Source organism: Macaca nemestrina, chromosome 12 (genome assembly GCF_043159975.1).
Source record: "Macaca nemestrina isolate mMacNem1 chromosome 12, mMacNem.hap1, whole genome shotgun sequence".
Lineage (NCBI taxonomy): Eukaryota > Metazoa > Chordata > Mammalia > Primates > Cercopithecidae > Macaca > Macaca nemestrina.
The window spans coordinates 74,949,958-74,973,591 of record NC_092136.1 but is presented as its reverse complement, the minus strand read 5'-3'; the positions used below and the strand labels follow the sequence as shown (position 1 = coordinate 74,973,591).

Genomic DNA, 23,634 nt, shown 5'->3' with positions numbered 1-23,634 from the left:
GGAAAGGAGGTTCCAGTTCCTTCTCCCAAGATAACAACTCCCATCCCAAGGCAATGTTCACAGAACCTACTGGAGTCCCCCTGCCTGCCCCATGCACAGCTTAAAACCAGGATGGTCTCAGCTCTGGTCAGACCACTGAGGGCATCCCTCTGGGATTTGGGACCCGGTTGTCCCTGTTCTCCTTAGGCAGATGGCGGAGTTCCCCAGTGCACAGGCGCTCACTCTTCACCAAAAGCAGTGCTTGAGGATAACAGCCTACTTTGGTGGAGTAGCCTCAGTTAAGGCCGGGGCTTGACTTGAAGCCAGAGACTGAGGTTGCAGTCCAGCCTTGGGTCAGCCTCAGGCTCGGGCTGGGGTGATGCTGAGCCCCTCATCAGAAAAAAGGCCTTTTCCCCATCCGAAAGGAAATGGCTGTCCTCTAACCTGAGCTCTCTAACCTGAGGCCTGCCTGGCACTAGAAGCCAGCCTCTGTTGTCCCCTCCCAGCACTCCTCTCACTGCTCTGCCCTCCTGCCCACATAGAAACTCTGGAGACACCAGCTCTCCACCCTTCCAAGCCAAGCCCCACTGCTGTCTCTGTCTCCTCCATCTTTCAAACCAGCAATGTTTTTCCAATCAGGCCTCCCTATCCTTCCCCTGCTGCTCTGCCCTTCACCACCTTCCTTTCCTGGTGACTCCCAGCCGCCCTTCAAGGCCCAGCTCAGGCGTTCTTTCCTCATGAGGCACCCCCGGGCAGGTTGGGACTTCTGGCACAGCTCTGACTACCCTGTGTATCCTCAGCTGTTCTCAGTGTTTGTCTCTGCTCCCAAGTAGCTCTCTCAGTTTCCAGCACAGAGGAGTTGGACCTGAGGGAGATGAACAGCAAGGACAGGCAGGACAGTTCTGGCAGTAAGGAAGTTAGAATGAGGTCCTTTGGTCTCGGCTGGGAAGGGTTCCCAGGTGCCTAGTATTCACTGAACAGAAAGGAATTAGAAAAGAGGTGGCATCTTGAAATCACTAGGGTGACAGCAGGCCAGGCCTCTGCCTTTTTGGCAGGGAACACAGCTTGAGTGACCCATAAGGAGCCTTCCAGCTCAGCCACTGAAGGGCTCTCCAGCTGGACAGGAGCCCTTTACCACATGTGGTAGGCACCATGTGAAGTGGCTCCCAATGACCCCTGCCCCCTGGCATCCATTCCCTGGTGTAATCCCCTCCCCTCCAGTGGGAGCTGGACCTAGCAATGTTCATTTAATGAACAGAATATGGCAAAGGTGACAGGATATCACTTCCCAGGTTAGGTTGTAAGGGCCTGGGACTTCTGTCTTGCTCACACACTTCACTCCACTCACTGGCTCATCTTGCTAAGTCAGCTGTTGTGCCATGAGCTACCCCATGGAAAGGCCCATGTGGCAAGGAACTGAGAGTGGCCTCTGTCAACAGCCAGTGAGGAAGTCAATCCTGCAAACAACTGCAGGAATGGGCTTGGGAGTGGATCCTTCCTCAGCCTGGCTCCAAGACGACTGCAGCCCTGTGAGAAACCCTAAGTGGAGGACCAAGCCAAGCCTCAAATCGTGACTTGGAACTGGGAGACAACAGATGCTGCTGGAAACCATTGAGCTCTAAAGTAGTTTGTTACACAGTGATAGGTAACTAACACACCACAGCAGTGTCATGTGGGCCAAAGGTGCAAGGGGCTAGAGGGCTCAGAGGGCAGCCAGCTGGGGCCCCAGTCTCCCCCAGGTGTCAGCAGCAGATGCAGATGCAGCCCCAGCAATAACTCATAGAAGATTCTCACTTTCATTTATTTTCTAGGCATATACAAAAGTCTGACATGGTGCTATGATCTCATCAAGAGATAACAGAATACACAGGAGAGGGTTGGGTTTCCTCCCTGGCCCAACCCCCTCAGGAAGGCACAGAAAAGTGAGGCTTGGGTTCGGGGGCCACCTGCTTTGGAACTAATCTGCTGCTCAGAAGGCCAGGCCCCTTCTGAAGAGGGACCTCTTCCTCACATCCAGAATCTGTGATGTGGGGAAGGTAAACTGAGGCCACCAGCAAGTATGTGCTCCAGGCCAAGGCTGAGTCTGTGCTGCATCCATGTCATCAGCCACCCAAGAAAAACCAGTTACTCCACCTAGCTCATGGTGGCGGCATCCTCTCTGCAATGGTGCATGGGGGGCAGTCCTTTCCCCTGCACGGTGTCATTGCCACCCCCATCCTCATCCTGGAGGCCAGTCCAGGCTCTGATGTGAGTGACTGGGGGTGAGGAGTGGGTGACAGAAGGGAGATCAAACAGGAGCATTCCAGATGCCTACTACTGTCCTCACACAACAGGTCAACCGTGCTCTCCAACTCCTCCCCTTGGCAGAGAAACTGGTCCTGCAGTTTCAGGACTAGACAAGTGTGGGGTAGTGGCAATAGAGGGGCTTGTATGAGAAGTGGCTTTTGCCTCTCATCCCTAGGGGCAAAAAGTGAATCATCTAACTGGCCCAAGTCACTAATGGCGATCCTTCTTCCCCAGGCCAAGACTGAGTTTCCTCTGTCACTTCAGGAAGGGAAGAATAGAGGTTAGCTGAGCCACCCAGATTAGGCCCAGATTAAGCCACCACCTAGAACAGGGCAAACTGGAAGTAAAAGAGCTTGAATTACTGACTTTTTCCTTCTTAAAAAAGACCTAACATTGTAATGGTTTAGCAAAATTATTATAATTTCTTTTAAATAACCCACAGACACCCATGACGCTTCCAAATTTACAGAGCATAAAAGCAATTTGCAACTGGTTCCTCCAAGGAGTTGGCCCCGAAGCCTGGCTCAGTTCACCTCCAGGACCTCAGTCTCCAGGAGGCCGAACTTGGTCTTGTGCTTGTCGAAAAGCTTCACCAGGGCCTCCATGTACATGGTGTGGTACAGGTCGATATCTTGCTGGGTTGGGTGCTCCAGCTTGGGGATGGTGATGGGCTCTCCCACTGCAGGGACAAGACAGAGGCTTCTGGTTAGTCAACACCCTTCCCCTGGGCATCTACCATGATGCCGAAGGCAGTGATGCTGGGCTGTGGGCCTGCCATGTGGCAGGAACTGTGCCAAATGCTTTATGTGCTGCATCTCTGGTTGTCCCCTATTACAGATGAAAAGACTGAGGCCCAGGGGCATGTGAAGGGACCCACCCAAGGCCACACAGGTGCTAAGCTGCAGATGGGATCAAGACTGGTTGAACCCACTGCATTCTGCTAGGAGGGTCTATGACAGTCAGGGGATCAAGTAAACATCTTTGCTTTTGCTCTGCTCTGGGCAAGCCATTCCTGCCTCTCTGAGTCTCAGTTTCCTCCTCTGTTACATGGGGATTCTTCCTCACAGGGCTTTTCTGAGGATTCTGCGAGGAATGTGACATGCTTTAAAAAGTGTAGGCCAGGCATGGTGGCTCACGCCTGTAATCCCAGCACTGTGGGAGGCAAAGACCCGCAGATTGCTTGAGCTCATGAGTTCAAGACCAGCCTGGGCAACATGGTGAAAATCGTCTCTACTTAAAAAAATACAAAAACTTAGCTGGGCGTGGTGGTGCACCAGCTACTCAGGAGGCTGAGGTGGGAGGATCGCTTGAGACTGGGAGGCAGAGGTTACAGTGAGCTGAGATCGCGCCACTGCACTCCAGCCTGGATGACAGAATGAAACCCTGTCTCAAAAATAAAAAATAAAAAATAAAAAGTGTGGTTAAGGGCAGGAGAGGAGGGAGAAGACCAGCATTTATGATCTGTGTGTTGCTTTATTTTCTTATCCTGCTGCATCTCCATACCCAATCCATTCCTATGTCCTGTCAATGCTATTTCTGAAAATTTTCCCAGATCATGCACATCTCTTCCATCTCCACTGCTACTCCCTTGGTCCAAGCCACTGGCTACCAAAACAGCCTCTGGGCTGGTCTTGTGGCTTCCATTTTTCTAACCCATCTTCCATCCAGCAGCTCCAAGGATCATTTTAAAATGCAAATCTGAACTTCCCCTCCCAAACACTCTCTGGTAGCTCTCCATTCTCAAGGTGAAGAGCAAATTCCTTCACATTGCCCACAGGACTCAGCCCCTCCCCAGCCACACCTGTGCATGGAAATGTTCCCGCTGCCTCCCTGTTGCTTTGTCTCTATCTAAAAGTACAAGGCAGGACAAATGGCCTAGGAGCACAAAGGATCTTTATGAGCTGTGGCCCCTCAAGTCCACTGCCAAGGGCCCATGTGCTCCTGGGGGATCCATTAACACATACACACACACCTACTATAGGTAATTCTTTAGAATCCTCTAAACAATCCCAAATGCACCCAAAACAACACAGACGAGGGCCAAGTGCAATCACTGTTTTCCACTCTTCTGACAGGTCTATGCTGCAGTCATATTAAGGTTTTTCTTTCTGTTCTTCAAAAAAAACTACACAATCTTGTTTCTGAACTTCACTTAGGCTATTGTTTCTGATAAAAATTCTCTTCTTCCTCTATTTTGCTAGATAATTCCTATCAGTTAGCAGTGCAAGAGTTACCTCCTCCCTGGGGTCCACTAGGACTCCCTAGAGCACCTGCCCATCCTCATCACATTCCCCCACCAGTCCTTGCTGTAATAGTCTTCCCTGATAGACTAGTAGGTGCTGCAAACCCGGAGACTGCAGATTTTCTTTCCTCACCCATCACAGAGCTTGGTTCATCACATAGGCTCAATCCCCGACCCCTACTACTACCCTCTCTGACCAAGCCCATCAGCACCCAACACTTCAAAGTCCTCATGGCTAAGGGCATGGCCATCAGAGCCAGGTGGCCTGCACTGGAATCCCGTCTCTACTGCTGACTAGCTGTGTGGCACCCTGTGTTCAGGACAGCCCTTGGTCAGCAGGCTAGGGGCTTACCAACAGTGGTGATGGGCTTGGAGTAGGGCACCAGCCCCCAGGTGTCGGAGGAGAAGAGGCCTCGGCCATGGAAGATGCATGGGGCGAAACCAATGTATTTCTGGAACTTCTTCTGGACCCATCGGCCCCAGGAGCCCTCCTCGAAGATCACCTGCTTGTACACTTCATTCTCTCCAAAGGAGTACATGGGAACCAGGTCGGCTCTGGAAGGGAGAGGCCAGGGTCTGTCATACCCTAATTACTGGCTTCAGTTTCTGTCAGCCTAGAGGCCCTGGACACTGGCCAAGTGTCCCCCTCCAACTGGGTATACCAGAATCACCTGGAGTGTCCCAAGTTCACATGACCCCTCTCTACCAGGTTCTGATGGGCCTTCTGCCCCACTGCTAGTGACTGGGGAGCATACAGAGCTCTGGGTCCCCCAGGCAAAGGGAAGGCTGAGCATCCTGCTCTGGAATGCCTGTTTTCCACCTCTTCCTGCAGGGCCTGCCTCTGCCAGGAAGTTCTCCCTGTCCCCCAGCCAACCCAGGTCTCTCTCAGCCCTGGACTCACCATTGTGTCACAGCCTCAGCACACTGTGTTGTCACTGTCTGTACCTCCACCCTTCCCTACCCTTGGTGCTCCCTGAAGGCAGGGACTGGGTCCAATTTGAATGGGTCCCCAGGGGCTGGCCCAGGGCTGAGCCTGAAGGGCAGCCTCTTCTTCCAAAGCCTGAGGTAAGGTCCCCAGGGGACAGAGAAAAGAGCTGCTGTCCCCCAGTCACATTCCATGCCACCCTCCTTCCTGACCTCCTGGTCTCCCAGCAAAATGATGTATTCTGGCCCCAGGTGGTCCAGTCCGGCATATAAGCCTGGACTCTTGGCCTACCTGCAAGGACCCCCAGGCAACAGGTTGCATCTGTGCCCACCCAGACACACATGGGCAAACTTGGCCCACACTGTGCAGTCTGGGCTCCAACATCATCCCCTCCCCAACAGAATGACTGACTCCCTTCCATGCCTTCCTGGGGTCTGGGTCCTGTCTTCAGGGGCCAAGGAGTCTGCTGCCCTGTGCTGAGGGACACTGGAGGGAGTGAGTGTGTGTGTACTCACCCATGGCGCAGGGCCAGTTTCACAAAGCCCTTGCGGTTCCGCAGGGTGACTGCATTCTTGCCAGGCATGGAGCTCAGAGACTCAGCCGCACCCCCCACCACGATGATGATAGCATTGCCACTCCCATTCTTTGAAAGCAAATAGTCTATGGTGTCCCGGTTGACAGGGCAGATACCTGGGGGGAGGGAAGGACGCACAGTCAGGGTTGCCCATGGATCCACTCCCCATCCCCAGCACACAGTCACGTGTAAAACACAAAGAACCCTGGTCTTGGCCCCAGACCTAGCCCAGTCCCTTTGGAGTTGTCTGGTTCTGTGTAAGCTATTCATTTTTCTGAGCCTCAGTTTCCTCATCTGTAAAATGCAGCTAATGATACAAGGTTGTTTTGGGAACTCATGCATTTGGCAAACATTCCCTGGGCCCTAATCCTGCCAAGTCAGTGCAAGGTGTTGGGGATCCCAATGCATCAGTCTGGTGGGAAGTCCCAGGTGGCTGGACAATTACAGTGCCATGGACAACAATCAGATTGTATAGAGGGCAACACAAGGGCTGGGGATCCCTGGAAAAGGGGGTCAAAGAAGGCTTCCTAGGGAAGTTATCAGAGTTGAATTCTGAAGACCATATGGACAGCTCTCCTCCTCAGCCCTGACCCACCATGTCTGCAGCAGGTCGCATCTCCCAATGCAGGCCCAGCACCAAGGAATGGTGTGTTGGCTCCCTGTGTCACCCTGCTCGATGGAGAGGCTCAGGCCTTGACAACAGTGCCCAGCAGGAGCAAGCAGGGGGTGGATTCTCACCTCCAGACATCAGGTACTCCCTCAACACAGGCAATCGGAAGTTGCCCGCCAGTGTAGCCAGGTAAGGCCGTATGCCTGGGAACTTCTTGCTCACTTCTGTGGCCTCTGTGCTGAAGTTGCAGAAGGCACCCAGGCCCATGATGCCATGGGGGTGGTATCCAAAGATATAGTTCCTGGTGGTCAGCAGGTTGTGTGTCTTCACCAGCTGCAAGGATGACCTTGGGTCAGAGGAAACTGGCTGGGAGAGGGATCCCAGGGCATACCCAGAGGGTAGGGAGGGACTGGATGTGTCATTTCCCCTGGGCCTCCATGGGCCTGAGGGCTGCTGCAATGACTCTCCACACCTGACCTCAGACTCTCATCCCCAGGGCCACAGTGCTGGTGTTGGGCAGTCACCATTTGCGCTATGGCTCTCTGGGAAGGGGTGGGTAATGTTTGCCCTTGTTCCTCTCAGTCCCCAGCCAAGCACACAGCAGTTCTTCTTTGCACTCTGCCAGCCTCCGGCATTCCCTCCCTCTGGGCCCATCCTCTTCGCCACAGCCAGAGTGATTATTCTAAAACTCAAATCCAACCCTTGTCACTCTCAGACTGGAAAGGGTGTCTGGCTTCATATGAGTAAGGTCCAAGTTCCTGAGTTTGGCAACCAGGGCCTTGGCTGCAAGCTCTGCCCCCACTGTCAGTCTCTCCAAACTATGAGCTCCTTGGAGGTAAGGTTTACTTGGCCCTGTGCTCTGTGGGCTCCTCCACAGTTCACAGAATGAGACAGGCAGCCCACCTCCTACTCCCCTGGCCTGGAAAAGGGACACTGGCTGGCTCAAATGGAAACTTTCCCACAGTCAGCTGGGCTCAGCTCAGGTTCTGAGGCAGGAAGGACAAGCGACAGCCCTGTGCCAGCCAGCCTAGGGTAGAGGTCAGTTGTAAGGCTGTAGCAGCTGAGAACCTGACCTGTGGTACTAAGGACACTGGGCTGCTCCAAACGATGACTGGCTTCCTCAGGGCCCACCCGCTGCCCTGGGGCTGGTGCTTGGAGGGGTGGGTGATGCAGTGTCCCTAAACCCTAAGCCATGAGAGGCAGAGCCTGTGACACCTACCCTGCGTTACAAGGAACAAGATGGGGGTGGAGGAGGCTGAGAGAGACAATGAGTAAGGGTATTCTGCTCATAAAAACATTACTTTTATTCTGATTAGAAAAATAATAGGGCCAGGCATGGTGGCTCATGCCTATTATCCCAACACTTTGGGAGGCCAAGGTGGGAGGACTGCTTCAGCTCAGAAGTTTGAGACCAGCCTGGGCAACATGGTGAAACCCTCATCTCTACAAAAATACAGAAATTAACTGGGCATAGTGGCACACACCTGTGGTCCCAGCTACTCAGGAGGCTGAGGTGGAAAGATGGCTTGAGCCCAGGAGGCAGAGGCTGTAGTAAACCAAGATTGAGCCACTGCAGTCAAGCCTGAGTGACAGAGTAAGAAGAAAGGAAAGAAGGAAAGGAAGAAAGGAAGGAGGAAAGGAAAGGAAAGGAAAGGAAAGGAAAAGGGGAGGAAAGGAAAGGAAAGGAAAGGAAAAGAAAGGAAAGGAAAGGAAAGGACAGGGAAATAAAGGAGAAGAAAAGAAAGCAGAGGGAAAGAAAATAAAGAAACTCCTAAAGAATTTTACAAATATAGGAAAGCAAAAAGAAAATTTAAAAAAATTCATATTTCCATCCAGATGAAACAATCTGACTCACTGAGTCCTTTTTCTACTCAAAAATATACATGCTCTTTTTCAAAATCCACAAAATTGAGGTTATATGGGTTGATATCATTTTTATATCATTTTCCACCAAACATACAGCTATCTGTCCTTATCAAAATCCCTCAGTTCCATGTCTTCTCGTGGCTGCATTCGTATTCTACAGCACAGCTCTCCTACATGTAACAGCACCGACTCAAACCCTGTTTGATGGACATTTTAAAAACTTCCAAAATTTCCCTCTTAGAAGTAATGCTTCAATAAATACCTTATCTTTGTCCACATATCTGATTGTTTTTGTGAAACAAACTTCTAGAAATACAATTCCTGGATAACAAGGAATGAACACGTTGGTCTTTTTGGCTGCCCTGCCTCAAGAGAAGTGATATCAATGACACTCCCACCTGAGTGCTGCAAAGTGCCCCTTCCCTGAACTGGTGCCACCTGGAAGCAGAGTCACTGGCCACCAGCAGAACGTCAAGAGCCCAGGTTTTCTGTGACTCTAGATTTGGGAGCCTCCTGGCAGAGTTGAAGGACCTTGTGTGCAGCTCTGGGGGAGAGGATGCTGGTGGCTGACCTTGGAAAATTGAAATCCCAATCTTTAGGTGACAGAGAGGATGGAAAAGGGTGGCTGGCACCATTCTCAGCTCTGACGCTGCCAGTCTATGCAAATGTGAGCAAGACTCCCTCTCATCCCCACCGCTTGGGGGACTGATGCTCTTTCTCCCGTTTTGCCCTTGGCAAACAGATTAAAGTTGCTCCAAAACCCAACCAACTCTCAGCTACTCCCCAAATAAATGGGAAACAGCAGCAGTCTAATCCATGGCTAATGGGGCTTGGGACAGTGAGCAGATCTCAAAATCTCGTTTATGTGAGCTCTGTAGGATTGCTGTTCCAATGTTTCGCCTCCTAACAAGCAGGTCTGCCTACCAAATTAGCTCTCAGTGAAGCTGGAGTTAAAAAGCTCCTTGTGGGCCGGGCACGGTGGCTCAAGCCTGTAATCCCAGCACTTTGGGAGGCCAAGATGGGCGGATCACAAGGTCAGGAGATCAAGACCATCCTGGCTAACACGGTGAAACCCCGTCTCTACTAAAAAATACAAAAAAAACTAGCCGGGCGAGGTGGCGGGCGCCTGTAGTCCCAGCTAATGTAGTCCCAGCTACTTGACAGGCTGAGGCAGGAGAATGGCGTAAACCTGGGAGGCGGAGCTTGCAGTGAGCTGAGATTCGGCCACTGCACTCCAGCCTGGGCGACAGAGCAAGACTCCGTCTCAAAAAAAAAAAAAAAAAAAGGCTCCTTGTGCTAGTTTTGATGAAAAAGGCAGGCAGGCATTGAGGGAAGAGCTGGGGCAGCCAATACCGGGTGGGAAACTTGGAAACTTGTTCCTGAACTGATGGCCAGGCCTGGGATAGTTACCCCAGCAGGTGACCATCACGGCATGCAGCATCTTTTTGTCCCCTTCCTATGGCTACCCCCACCTTCCCATCGGGCCTTGATAACCAGGAACACACAACACAGCATGGGCTGGCAGAGCTCTGAAAGGTCTAAGCCATTCCTTGGATGACAGGAGGGAAGCTGAGGCCTAGAGAAGGGAACTGCACTTCCCCTGTGGAGGTCACAGCAAATTATCCTGCATGTCTGCAGCAGGCCAGTCACTGCACTTTTCCCTGGGCTGCTGGATGAAGACGTGTCACCCAGTGGGCCCCAGGTGGCTCTTTAAATCATCTCCTCCCTCCTCAAGGCTCTGATGGGACATTTGTTTGAATGAGGTGCTTTGGGACACAGTGCAAGTCAATGCCCTTGCTGTAGGACCCAAAAGAATGTAGGCATCTGACCAGCTCTGATCTATTTTCATGTCACACTCCCCTCCCGCAGGGCTGAAGAGAATGTCTGTTCTGGAGGGAGGGGAAGGATACCGCCAATGAAGGCTCTGTTGACACGCCTGCTCTTGTGTCCTCTTGCTGCCTGTTTCCAGTGGCAAAGTCCTAGCCCAACACGATGCCCAGGCCAAGCCTGCTGGCTAATGTCAGTCTGGGAAACATTCCTATCAAGTCACTCTTTATACCCTGCCTCCCACAAGAGGAAAGGTGCTCAGATAGGCTTGTCCCACCACAGCAGTGCATAGAGGAAAAAATTCAGACCCACAGAAGAGCAAAGGCTTGCTTAAGTTTACACAGCACAGCACAGTGATGGTGAAAGTAACACAGGAGTAAGACCATGGGCCTCAAAGCAGACAGCCCTGGTTCCTACACTAGTCCTGCTACTACTTAAGCTTTGTGACCTTGGGATAGTCCCTCGTCTCTGTGCCTCAGTAAGCCTATCAGTGAAATGAGGCAGATGGACAGGTGATTCTAAGCTTAGAGAGAGTCTTTCCTAGTCTCCTCTCCAAGCATTCTGCCTACACCTTGGGGAGAGGTGACCTGGGGCACTGTCTGCTCCTCTTCCAGGTGGCTGGTGGTCTCGGTGGCTATTGCTAACACATGAACCCCACCTGTGCCAACAGAAGGGATACATTCTGGGCCAGATGAGCTGTTCTGCTGGCAAAGACCAGAGTCCCACCAGGAAGGGAGTAGGTGGGTGGGTGGGTACAATGGCAGATCTTCATTACATGATTACTGGCAAGAGGCCAGGAAAAGGGGGTGGGACAGGAGGGTCACACACACCCCTACAGAGTGTCAGGCATGATGTCAGATCACTATGGCTAAATCCTGACTGCACAGAAGGGGAGACTGAGGCCCTGAGGGACAGAGGCAGGGCCCAGCCTAAGCCCCAGGTTGAGGCTCAACACCCCAGCCTGCCTCAGGCCCAGTTTGGGTTTTGTCCTAGTGCCCCAGGGAGCCCTCACAGGGCCAGGTTGCATGTGCCCTATGGCTCCAACTCCCAGTTGACTTCTTGGAACAGAGATGTGAGAAGGACACAGGGGTTTGTTTTGGTTCTTTTGGAAGGGTGGAGATAGCAAAGGACACCTGCCTGTCCAAGGTCTGACCAACGGTCATCAGGTCATCCTGTTCCAAGTGGATGGGGCTACTGGCCTCCTGGAGGCTTCCAGAGGACCAGGCCACAGTGGCAACAGAGAACACTGGAGCCTGGCCCCTGAGGTGAGAGAGAAAGCAGAGAGAACAGTCTATCATCACTCACACCCAACCAGAACTGATCACTTTTCATTTTTTTCATCATACAGCTTTTTTTCACTTTTCATCATACAGCTCCATTTTGCAGATGAGGCTCAGCAGGCTTGAGAAAGTCTGCCCATGGCCCCATGGTAGAAAGTGACAAAGTCTATCAGGATGCATTAGACAGTGAGCCCACCCCAAGGGCAGGGCTGACTTGTGTCCCCATGCCCAGCAGAGCCCTGCACTGGACAGGGAGCAATGGTGGCAGGTCAATGAATGGAGTGACAGGGCAGGAATTTAAACTGAGATCTCCAGCAGCAAAGGGGGAGAGGGAGACCCAGGAAGCTGGAATCAGTCCAATGGGGAAATCCAGGAATTGAATCTCTCCAGAGAAACAGGCAGTAGGAAGTCAGTGGAAAAGAACCTGGGTCCCGAATTCAATAAGCCTGGATGGTGGTTGCAATGTTGCCATCATACTAGACTATGCAGCCTGGACAAGTCCTGCCCATCTTTACCTGCTCAGTTTCTTTACCTCCAAAATGAGAGGGTTGGGTCCTATGATCCAACTTTCTCCCACCAAAAGCAGCTTCAAATTTTCTGCAGTCAGAGAGATGGGGTCAGGAAAAGGAGAAGGAACTCTGACCCTGAGGAACAGTAAGGTCCCGGGAAGACTGGGCTTAGGCTAAGGATGAGCAGAAGGAGCTGGCCCTGCCACCCTCAAAATACTGAATGCAGTGAAGGATGCAGGGTTACCCAGCCACTGCCCCCAGGCAGCACACCAGGATCTCAGTCACTGACTCACAACAGCAAATATACACCACCCTGCACCCCGCACAGAACACTTTCACATTCACATGCTGCCTCCACTCTTCAGCACCCCTACCTTCTCGGGGAGACTCAGCAACTAGGGTGTGCTGGGGCTGGGGTGTTGAGTGAGCTAGCCAGACAGGTCTTTCCCCTGTGGGGAAAACCTTCAGGATCCTGCCAGAGTTATCCTCAATTCACCAGCATCGCCCAATCGCCCACATGCATCAGGGCCAGATGACTGTGCCTCACCAGCCCAGCTTGCAGACCAGGCAGGGACCAGACAGAGCTGAGAATGAAAGCCAAACTGAGCCACATTTCCCTGTCAGGACCTCAGGGCTGGCCCAAAGACGATGGATACTCAGAAGAGCAGTGAGGTCCCCAGCACAGCTAGACACAGTAGGAAGGAAACCCAGAGACCAACTTGGTCTAAACTTGCTTCCCTGTGGGTGGCTTAAGGCCCGAGTTCAGATTTCCCACCCATTCCCACCCTCAAAAGACAACACTCACAGCACTTTACCTGGATGGGAAAGTAGTCTCGAAAGTAGCGCCACACAGCCCAGTTTCGGACCCACTGTGACCTCCTGCCACCTTCCAGGGAATAAAATACAGAGTTAGTGGGGGTGGGGGTACATTCGGGCAAGGCAGACAGGACAGGGCTGGTGTGAAATCCAAGCGGGTGACCATCACCCCATGGAGCATCTTTGCCCCCTTCCTATCGGGCCCCTTTCCACATTCATTCCCTCATGTTATGCAAACCCTCGACTGAGTGTGAACTCTTGTGAGGACCAGAACAGTGCCTTTTGAGGGGCTTTTAACCTCCCCTCAAAGGACTAGTCCAGTGCTTTTCACAAAGTGGGTGTTAAAAGAGACAGCACTCAGGATGAGGCCCTTCAGCTTGTGCAGGGGGGAGAGCATACCTAGAATGAGGGGTGGGGCAAGGGAGGCCTTGCACTTACCCTTCTTGGGTGTGTTCCAGTCAAACACCAGCCAAGTGAAGTAGAGCACAGCGATGAGCCAGCAATCGGTGCAGAATATGTACATGAGGATGGCACTGCAGGCCACTCCTGCGGGGGCAAATGGTCACAGGTCATGTCCTACTGGGCTTCATCTCCCCTCAGGGCCATGGTGGATGGAATGAGTGTTTACTGTGGCACTAAGCTAGGCACACCCAGGGCCATGGGCATAGGGCCCACAAACCCTGAGAAATAGCTACAGGAATGCTCAGCCCAGGGAGGAGCAGATTCCTGGGACAAGACGAGCCTCATCTCCCAGATTCTGATGGACTGTCCGGGCATTGAGGGGCCCATGGGCTCCATGTTATCTGTGCAGGAACACCAAAGGAGATAGGCTTCAGCTTCTTGTGAAGCTGTTCTTACTGTCCCCTCCTTGTGTGTGCCCCCGTGCCAGCACCCAGCCCAGACACTGTGGATGAGGGGAGGGAACACATACCCAGTGCCTCTGCATCTCAAGACTTGGGCTGAGCCACTGTCTCAAGTGTGAGGCAGGGTGACTTTGCCCCATTTTAGAGATAAAAACACTGAGGTTCAAGGGGGAGATAACTTGCCCAAGGTCACCCAGCAGGACAGTGGCAGAGCCAGGATTCAAACACAGGTCTGACTCTACAGTCCATTCTCTGCATTAGGCTTTAGAAATTCACCAGAGTCCCAGACCATCACTGGAGGGACCAGAGAGGAGATGCTTGCCCAGGAGGAGGGCTGGCTCCCTTCCAACATAACGGCAGTCCAGGAAGTCCCAGGTCAAAGCGCAGAGCCCATCAGCCTCCCCGTCTTCAAAAACCTCAGCAGCCAGGCATAGTGGCTCACACCTGTAATCCCAGCACTTTGGGAGGCTGAGGTGGTGGACTGCTTGAGCTCAGAAGTTCAAGACCAGCCTGGGCAACATAGCGAGACCCCTTCTCTACAAAAAAATTTTAAAAATTAGCTGGGCAAGGTGGCATGTGCCTGTAGTCCCAGCTACTCTGGAGGCTGAGATGGGAAGACTCCTTAAGCCAGGAGTTTGAAGCTGCGGTGAGCCATGATCGTGTCACTACACTGTAACCTGGGCAACAGAGGGAATCCCTATCTCAAAAGTATAAAAAAAAAACCCTAACAGCACACTTGGAAGACTTGCCTGGGGGCTGGCTTCCATTGGTCACCATATTCTGGGCCTGTAGGCCATAAAAGAGACTAACCTAGCCTGGCACAGAAAGAAAGGAGAGCTTGTGCCATGCCTGCTTTATTTCATGGCTTGCCACTAGCTGCCCTCAGCAGGGCTTCTCTCTTTCCATTTTTTACCCAACCTTTAAGGCCTATCTCAGACCTCAGCTCTTCAAGAAGTATTCCCCAATATCATACTATCTACATATCATCTCTTGCCTGTAAATTCCCCACACTGGGCAGGGAGGCATCTTCTTTGGTGCCTGGTATTCGGCACAAGGGCAAGGGCAGCAGGTACTCATGTTTGGTGGGAGAAGCATGGCCTCCTTCTAGGACTTTTTCCACTGCCCAAGAAGGGAGGCCAACCCTTGCTGTGTGTGCCCATCCCCTGGTGGTCCCAGGTGCTGCGGGCTGCCTAGCTCTGGATGTCATGCTCTCTTCTCACCATGCTGAGCCTCCTCTGGTTTCCCATGGGAGAAGATAAGGCTGGATGTAGACTCTCCATGAGCCTATGGGGAGGGAAATGGTAGCCCCTTGTTGCCCCCCAGTCTAGCCCTGTTCTAGACTCCTGAGCCAGCCTCTCCCCAGGGTAGCTAAAAACAGGGTACAACTCTCTTGTTGGGAGGGGCAGTGAACACAGAGTGACAAGATGTCCAATTTGTCAGGACCAGCTTAGGAGTATGACATCGCAGAAGGGAAGACAAGTTTCTAGGGAAGCATGTGCAGCCTACAAGAGCCTGTTAAAAGCAAACTGTGAAAAGCTTATGGTAGCTTGGTGAATAGCTATGTCTAAAAGCTGCCTACAAAGTCATACTTACTGTTCAGCAGTCTGCCTGATTCCCTTTCTTAGGCCTGAAAAGGGATGACTCTAGCCCCCCAGACTCCATAGGCATCCAGGCTCCTCTAGTGGCATCCTCTAGGTGGATGCTCCAGGTGGGCCAGACAGGAACCATGAGGTTTAGGCTATGGTCTGAGCACCCTGGAAACCTAGCTTCCAGAAACCTCTAACTCTCTTGAGGGGTAATGGGACCAGAGTGGGCTGAGCTCCAGGCCCCACTGCTTAGAGGGCTGGTCTCTCTGGGAAGGTGGGTATCCCTACCAACTTGTCCTTACTCTGCTGCTGAGGCAGCCTGGATGGAGAAGAAGAGGCCTGATGGGGTATCCAGAGACTGAATTCTAGCCTGGCCTTTCTCAGCTGGGGGCTTCCTCCCCTCCCCTATGTGTACACAACTCTCTCTCAAACCACTTACCATCCCTTTCGTCATCTGCCTCCCTCATTAGACTCCCTCTAGCAGACAGCTCTTTAGCCCCTGAGCTCCTTGAGAGCAGAAACCAGGTGACATTAATCTCTCCAGCCCCAGAAACCAAACACAGGAAGAGCAAAAGGATGAACTAAATCCACCAAATGACCTTCCTTTCTCAGAGCCTAATCCTTGTCCTCTGAACAACAGGCTCTGGTTCCATGCTCTTAGGTCATGGGGCTGCAGTAAAAACCACTGTTGCTGAGCTCATGAGAAGCTTAGAAGGCCCTGCTTGCCCCACACATGGAAGGCTCAGGACCGCTTTCACACATCACCCACTTTCTGCACATCATGGTGCCTGCAAAGACACTTGTGATACAAAATTCTGGAGCCCCGCGGCCTGTGGTGCAGGGCAGTCTGTGGATGATCAATGGCAGGGAAGGCAGCAGTGTGTCCTGGTGAAGAGCATGGACTCTGGGACCAAACAGGCCTAGAGCCTTAGTCCTGCCACTTGCTGGCCAAGCCCCATTCCTAAGTCTTAATTTCCTTACAGGGTATTGGGAAAATTAAACATGATGTTTGAACTTACTTAGCCTGACACACAATATCCATGGACTTGAATGGGGAAACAAATGACATCTAAATTTTCACTTATCTCTTATGGAAATTTGGCATTTCCTTCACTTACCAATGTAATAAATCACAGAATTATCAGCAGTATTTATGACACAAATAAATAACAAAGGTATTTTCACATAACTTTGTAGCAGTTTTACACTTGCTACTAGATCGTTTTATTTACAATAATAAAAAGGCACCTGTTACTACATGTCTAATCAACTTTTTTAATGTGTAGATATTTATATTTTATTATCAGTAGTTTCCTTTGAAATCCAATGCACTTTGTATTAAATACTCTAAAACACTAAGAAAGGTCATAGGCCTCATCAGAATGCCAGAGGGTTCCATGGCACAAAGTGGTGAAAAATCTCTGGTCCAGGGAGAGACCAACAGGGCTACCATGGTCTTTGCTTGCCAGGTGAGCTTCTGCCAGCAGGTTTGAGAGGCAGAGGGAGGGAGTGGCTGGGGCTGCTGAGGGTGGTAATTAGCAGTAGCTCAGGAGATCTGCCTGTCCAACCAGGCCAGGCTCCCACCTATGCGAGGCGAGGCCAGGCAAGGGTGTTGAGAAGATGCTGGGCCGGTTTCTGGGCTGTGGTTGGGTCTGATCAATTATTAACCTACAGCCTAGGGCCAGTCCCCATCACCAGCTGCGTGAGCTGGTGTTCTACAAGCTGCTCAGCTCCCTACCAGCCAGGCCCAGACCCATTAAGACAGGGATAGTGGTGGCTTTTGGGTGCAACAGGGAACAAAGGGAGCTGGTCTAGCAGACTAGGCAGGGGGTCTGGGAGGCTGGAGTCCCTGGGTTCTTGTCCTGGTACCAGTACTTTCTTCTCATGTGACCCCAAGCAGGCCTCCACTTCCTTTTTGAGTAAGAAGGGGTCACACTGTGCTCGCTACTCTGGGATTCTAGTAAGTGGCCAAATGCAAGCCATGTTAGGGTCTGAGTCCTAAGGGAGCCTGTTTAGTTTGCTCAGTTCTTCCAACCAGTGTTCGGCTTCTCGAGGCTGCATGTCCCTGTAAGACTTTGAGGACAGTATGTCCCTTCTCCCTAGAAAAATATGCACATACTGTCATATATAATCTTGCATACAATTTTAAGGGTTCATGGATCCCCTCCTCAAAGCCCGTTCTTGGGCCTAAAGGTGAAGACTGGCTGTTTCAGCCCCAGTTCACTAATTCTGGGCTTCCAGTAATGTGGGATTCCTGGGGAATGCACTGAGTTTCTGCTCAAATCCCAACTCTGCCATTTAATGAGCTTCACGGTAGCAGGTAGTTGATGAACCTCTGCAAATTTCCATTTTCTCACCTGTGAAGTTCTATCCCTTGGCTCTGCAAACATGGTCTGAGTTTCAGGGCACCCCATGCATCTGTCTGAAGGACAGCTGCTCAGCACTGACATGGTAAGTCCTGATGATCCCCTACCAGCCTATACAGTCCCGAAGAGTGGGTCGCCCAGAGGGACTGGCTCACAGGTGCTAGAATGCACTCTGTGATGCTCTGGAGCAGGTTCATCTGCCTTGACGTGCTGAGGAAGCTACCTGCTATGCTGAGAGCACAGGGGTCTGGGGAAAAACAAGAGGCCTCTTCCCTCCCCTCAGACAATCATATTGTCCTGCCTCTGGCCTGGATGGCAACCTAAGGAGTGAGGGTATCTTGCCAGACCTGCAGAAAAAGCAACCAAAGCACCGATGTGGGCTGTGCTGAGAGACAGCAGGGAGCAGGCCTCGGGAAGCACCTGGGGAATGTGCTCAGCTAAGGATGGGTGTGGGCTAGGAGTGGGGTCTGAGGGCACCTCCTGATGACTCCATGTAATGGGGGCCCATCATGACCAGGCCCTGCGCCAGGTGCTCTCATTTCTTATCTTCAATCCTCACAAAAGCCATGTGAAGCAAGCACTTTCCTCACATTCAAAATGAGGAAACTAACACTCAGAGAGTTCAAATAATCTGTGTAAGGTCACAGAGCTTGTTTGCAGGAGATTCAGTACTTAAACATGGCACCAAACTACCTTAAGGCAAAGTAACATACCTGCTAGAAAATGTCTGTTGGTGGGCAGGGTGGCACTGTGAGAAAGGCACAGGCTTTGGGGGTCCTATAGACAGGGATTCAAATCTGTGTGACCTTGGGCAAGTTACCTACCTTCTCTAAGACTTGAGGTTTCCCATCTGTAAATGGGAACTATCACACCACCTCCCACCGAATCTCGCTGAATCCTCATGCATGCTGAGGGGTAAAGCACTTGATCTGGGACCCAAAGGTAGATGTGGAAATGTGCTGGGGGGGCAGCGTGTGTAAGACTTACTCTTATTCCCTCACCCCTGCAGAGCAGGGCTCCTACTCTAACCTCTGTTGGGGAATGGACTCTGCCTGCCCACCCGCCCCCCCTGTAAAGCCCAGCTTACCCAGTACAAGGAAGGACAGGACCCACTGGAGCACTGAGATGACCTGTAGCTGCTTTTCCACCTTGGACCTATTGAGCCAGGTGACGGAGAAGAGGTCCTGGAGGGCGGAGAGGATGCTGGATCCAGTGCCTACAGCAGAGGGAAGATGTCAGTCCACTGTCACCCTTCCCTCCAGTCACAGGGTCCCCAGTACAAACCTCACCTCCCACAGGAACTTTTCTAGATGTGAGAAGACCATCAGCTATAGAATCAGACAGACCTAGGTTCAGATCTTAGCCCTCCACCCCATGGCTTTGTAACTCTAGGCTGTCTGCATGCTCCCCTGTGCCCTGGTTTCTACAGATACACAATGAGAATGGTATCGCACTCAGGGGGTCATTTTGGAGACCACATGAAGTATCTAAAGAGGCTAATCCAGGGGCTAGGCCTTGGGAAGTCTCTCATAATTGCCAGTTTTCTTCCATCCCCTCCACCCCAGTCAAACTCCTGTCCTTTATCTGGATCTAGTACAAATATTTAAACTTTGCTATCTGTCTGTGAGGCCAAGGACAGAGGTTCAACATCCAATTTCCAGTGTTTTTTTTCTCCAAGTGTACTTTGAGCATCCCCAATCCCTGCTCGGCCTTCTGTATGTCCCAGATTAATACCCCTTCTCCAAGGAGCTGAACCCTCTTGCCCCCACCCCCAACACCACTGATTCCCCACACCACTACCACTTTCAGAGAGATGTACATGTTCATCCTCATCTCAGTGCCCAAAGTGTGGGGCCCAGAAAGGAATAAGGTGACAGCCTTTGCTTCCCCAAAGGGCCCAGTGGCCAGTGAGCTTCAGGCAGCCTGAAGGACACTGAGGGCTGTAATTATGCTCGCTATCAAGCAAGTGCCAAGCCTGGAACTTAGGACGAGATGTGCTCACTTAATTGGCTTGGTGCCCCTAGGATGACGCCCTGGACTCCAGCAGCTGATGGGCAGTGGGGACAGGAAGCCTGGTGACTGCAGGAGAGACAGCACTGGGGAAGAGCATGGATGAAAGTTCCTCACCCATACCCCATTCCTTCCAGCAGCTGAAGAAGTGGGCCACTTCGAACCCCTCTTTGCTGAGCCCCCACTACATGCCCTTTGCTCGACACATCTTCACCAAGCACCTACTGTGTGCCCGTCAAACATTCCTTCATACCATCTGCTCTGTGAAAGGCCAGATTTTATCAGCTGAAAGTTAACAACTGCTTTGACTTTTAGGAGGAAGGAAGGAAATGCTAGGCCTCAAGATGACCCCTTTCCCTGGTGTGATGCATCAGAGGGAAGGGGCTTAGTTTAGCAGAAGAGTCAAACCTAGGTTCAGACTTTGGTTCTACTCACTATGTGACCCCAGGCAAGCTCGCAGGGTTCACTGCCATATCCTCGGTGCACAAACTGGGTGTTCAGTAGCATCTAATAACACCACAGGCATAACTGAGGTGCAGGCAGCAGGATGTGAACTCACAAAAACAAATAAAGAGGCTGGGCCATAGAACCATTCCAGAGGTCTGCCTCATAATTGCTCCTTCACCCCCTTTATAAAAATCCTACCTTCATAGGACTTTCCCACCTCCAGACTTGCCCAGCAACCCATCCTAGAGCCTGAGGGCCCTCTGGGGTCATCCAGTATAGCCTAATTGGACAGCCAGGGAGACTGGGGACCAGAGACAGGCACTGACTGACCCAGGGCTACTCAGGCAGTAGGCGGCAGAGCCAGGACTGAAACCCAGCATTCCTGACCCTGCTTAGAGGACCTTCCCTTTCCCCAGAGCAGCTCTGAGTGCAAAGGCTCTGTACACAGGACACAGTGGGAGGGTCATGCTCAGGGCCTGATCAACCTGCCCAGCAGTGGGGCCTGGACAGATGAGTTCATCACATGCTTATCCTTGAGGGTCTCATAACCCTTCACCTTCACCTGCAAGTGGGGACAGGTTTGGGTGAGTATATAAGGGAGGGAAGTGAAGTCCAAGCACAGGCTTGAGCCCTTGATCCAAGGGCTGGGGCTGGACAAGTCATCTTCCAGCAGCTGGCTCTACCTCCTGAGTCGTGCTGGATGAAGCGAAGCAGGAGCCACAGCCACTGGGGGCTGGTTAAGTGACAGGTGAGTTCCTGCTCCATCTGAGGCAGGCTGGATGCCCTGGCTAGAGAGAAGACAAAATGTACTCTAGCACTTTCCTACTTAAAGTGTGGTCTGGGAACAGCAGCATCAGCATCACCTGTGAGCGGGTTAGAAATGCAGGACCTCGGGCTCCAGACTGGATTTACTGAATCAAAATCTGCATTTTAACAAGATCCCCAGGTGATTAAGTCTGAGAAACACCACCATAAATACTTCAGTCCAAACACTCAGGTAGGGGTGAGACACAGCACTGGGTGCCACCACCTTCTATTCAGCAAGAAAAAAAAGGAAAGCATGCCTTCTCGTGGCTGACTGCTTCCCGTTGCAGACAGGTCCCTGAAGCCAGTGGTTTGAGGGGTGCTTAGGGAAGAGGCACACTGGATGTCAGCTTATCTAGCTCCCTACCTTGGCACCAGGGCCAGCCCCCATGCAGCTTGGAGGAGGAGTATAGAAATTTCACTGATGACATATCCCCAACTGAAACAACTGAGAAGACCTAAAAATTTTTCATCGTGCCTAATCCAAATATCTCTGCTAAGCTTATTAGGTGTCTTAAAATCAGGTAGTCATAGCACAGGAAACACACACCATCTTGTTCAACCCTCACCCCATTATACAGACTGGAAACTGAGGGACTGCAGCAAGGTGGGTCTGAGCTCAGGGTTTTCACACACTGCTGGTTCAGTTCTCACCCTGCCTTATCCAGCCCCAACTACCACCCACAGCTCACTCTGCCAACAAGTGGGAAATGCAGTCTACCAAGTGAACCCTCACTTCCCATCTGCCTGAGCAACTGTACTGGGATGCTGCAAGGTGGTGAGCTCTAGGTCCCAAATACCAAATGTCAAGTGCTTCCGTGGGGGTTAAGAGTTGGGAGGCTCCTGGAGAGGGAAGCTGGGAGGACTGCATCTCTGCATCTCTCAGGCCCAGGCCCTCTCAGGCAATCCCAACCTAGCTGACCATGGAGCCGTGGCCTGGGAGCTGGCCTGGACATGGATGCTGAATCCCAGGCCAGTGGGAGCCCCCAGTCCACCTAAGAAATATTCTTGGCAGAGGCCCTTCCCTGCTTTACTCACTTGATGATTCTCTGATAATGAGATAAAGCAACACATCCTTCAAAACCCAGAGATGGTGATAAGGCAGCAGTCTTCCAGGAAGCCTTTGGAAAGAGAAGGACTTTCCTTCTCTGGGATGATAAACACTAAGGTCTATGCAGGCCTGGAATTACCAGGGGCCATCTTGACGGCCAAGGAGATAATCTATTTGAAGATAAAGTCAGACCGGCACAATGGAGAAACAAAAGAAGAGTCATCCTCAGGGCTCCTACAGTCCCTGGCCTTGTAGTAACTGCTGATTACAAGCTGATTCTGCATCACACTGGAAACTGCCTAAGGGCCAGGTCTGGGTCTGATCCATATCTGGATCCCCAGTGCCCTGTCAGGGCCGGCCCCAAGGGGGTGCTCTGGCCACTCTTCAGGCCCCTGGGGTTCCCTCCAGGCAGGGCTGAGTGACAGGTATGATGCACAAGAGGCCCATAAAGCTTTGGGACCCTCCATGCCCTTGCACAGGCACTTGGACTCCTATGAGTTTGGCCCTATTTTGATGGTGATACTGGGTCAAGGTCACTCAGCCAGGGGCTGGCAGAGCTGAACTCAATTCAGGCCCAACCTCCAGGCCTGCATCTGCTCCGATGCTGTGTGTCCCCAAGTTCCTTCTCTCTGCTCCCCACAATAAAGCAGGGAGCAGTGGTGGGGAGCTGGGAGGGGAAGGGGAGAAATGGATGATCTGTTTTCCTTCAGAGGGGTGGGTCAGGAGCACGCATCTTCTACAGCAGGTAAAGTGGCAGCAGGACTTGGGGTTCTAGTCCCAGCTCTGCCACCAACTACCATGCTAAGTCTCCTCACCTCTCTGGGCTTCAGTTTCCTCATCTGTGAAACGGGGGTAAGGAGGGTGAAGTTTGTGATCTCTGGCATCCACCCTCCTAAGGACCTAGCAGGGTATTTGGGACCTGGAGCTTACCTGCTTGCCATAGTTCTGGTACCATTGCTCACACAGATGGAAGTGAGGGTTCAGTTGGGCACCCGCACAACACTGCCAGTCCTTGCCACCTGGCTGTCAGTACTTCCTCTGCCCCAGCTGTGGCTGGGAGGAGTCCAGCAGAAGCTGGTGGGGATGCCGATGCTGCAATCAGATGCCACCACATGCCACCATCTTCACACCCAACCTGACTGTTCCTGACTCCTGGGTGGGGCTGCCAAGGAGCCTCAGCATCCAGCCAATCTGCCCCTCACCACACCTGCACTCTCTCTGCACACTCCCACAGCACAGCACCAATGTCACTTTACTTGGCCATCCCACTGCCAGTGACTCATGGGTGCCAGGACTTGGTACCTGATTCATCTGTGGTAAGAGGAGCCATAGAGGTTTACTGCATAGCTGAGCAAATCCATAAGCAAATCCAGAGCAGCCTCAGAGGCAGCTATAGGCCTGGATGCCCAAGTTAGACTGGACTGTCTGGCAGGAGGCCAAGCCAGCCCCATCACTGAGGACTGACCCCAGAGATGGGGGATGAGAGTCTTTTGCCCTTCCTAGGTACAAGTTTCTCCACCTATGAAGGGAACACAACCCTGCTACCTACAGATGTCTCTGTTTCATGGGGGGACATGAGACAGGCTGTAGGGG

The 23,634-nt window shown here is 52.1% G+C and overlaps 1 protein-coding gene across 2 annotated transcripts in view; it reads right to left on the bottom strand.

Annotated features, from left to right (window-relative positions):
* Positions 1-1,761: 1,761 nt before the first annotated feature.
* Positions 1,762-23,634, bottom strand: part of LOC105468770 (diacylglycerol O-acyltransferase 2) — a 32,704-nt gene continuing 10,831 nt past the window's right edge. For both annotated transcript variants that reach the window (XM_011719111.2, XM_011719112.3), the window contains exons 2-8: positions 18,817-18,945; positions 13,353-13,460; positions 12,914-12,984; positions 6,745-6,949; positions 5,948-6,122; positions 4,860-5,062; positions 1,762-2,944 (exon numbers count right to left, since the gene is read on the bottom strand). In XM_011719111.2, the coding sequence (XP_011717413.1) occupies positions 2,790-2,944; positions 4,860-5,062; positions 5,948-6,122; positions 6,745-6,949; positions 12,914-12,984; positions 13,353-13,460; positions 18,817-18,945 (1,046 nt within the window). In that variant the 3' untranslated portion in view covers positions 1,762-2,789. The remainder of the gene's footprint in view (positions 2,945-4,859; positions 5,063-5,947; positions 6,123-6,744; positions 6,950-12,913; positions 12,985-13,352; positions 13,461-18,816; positions 18,946-23,634) is intronic.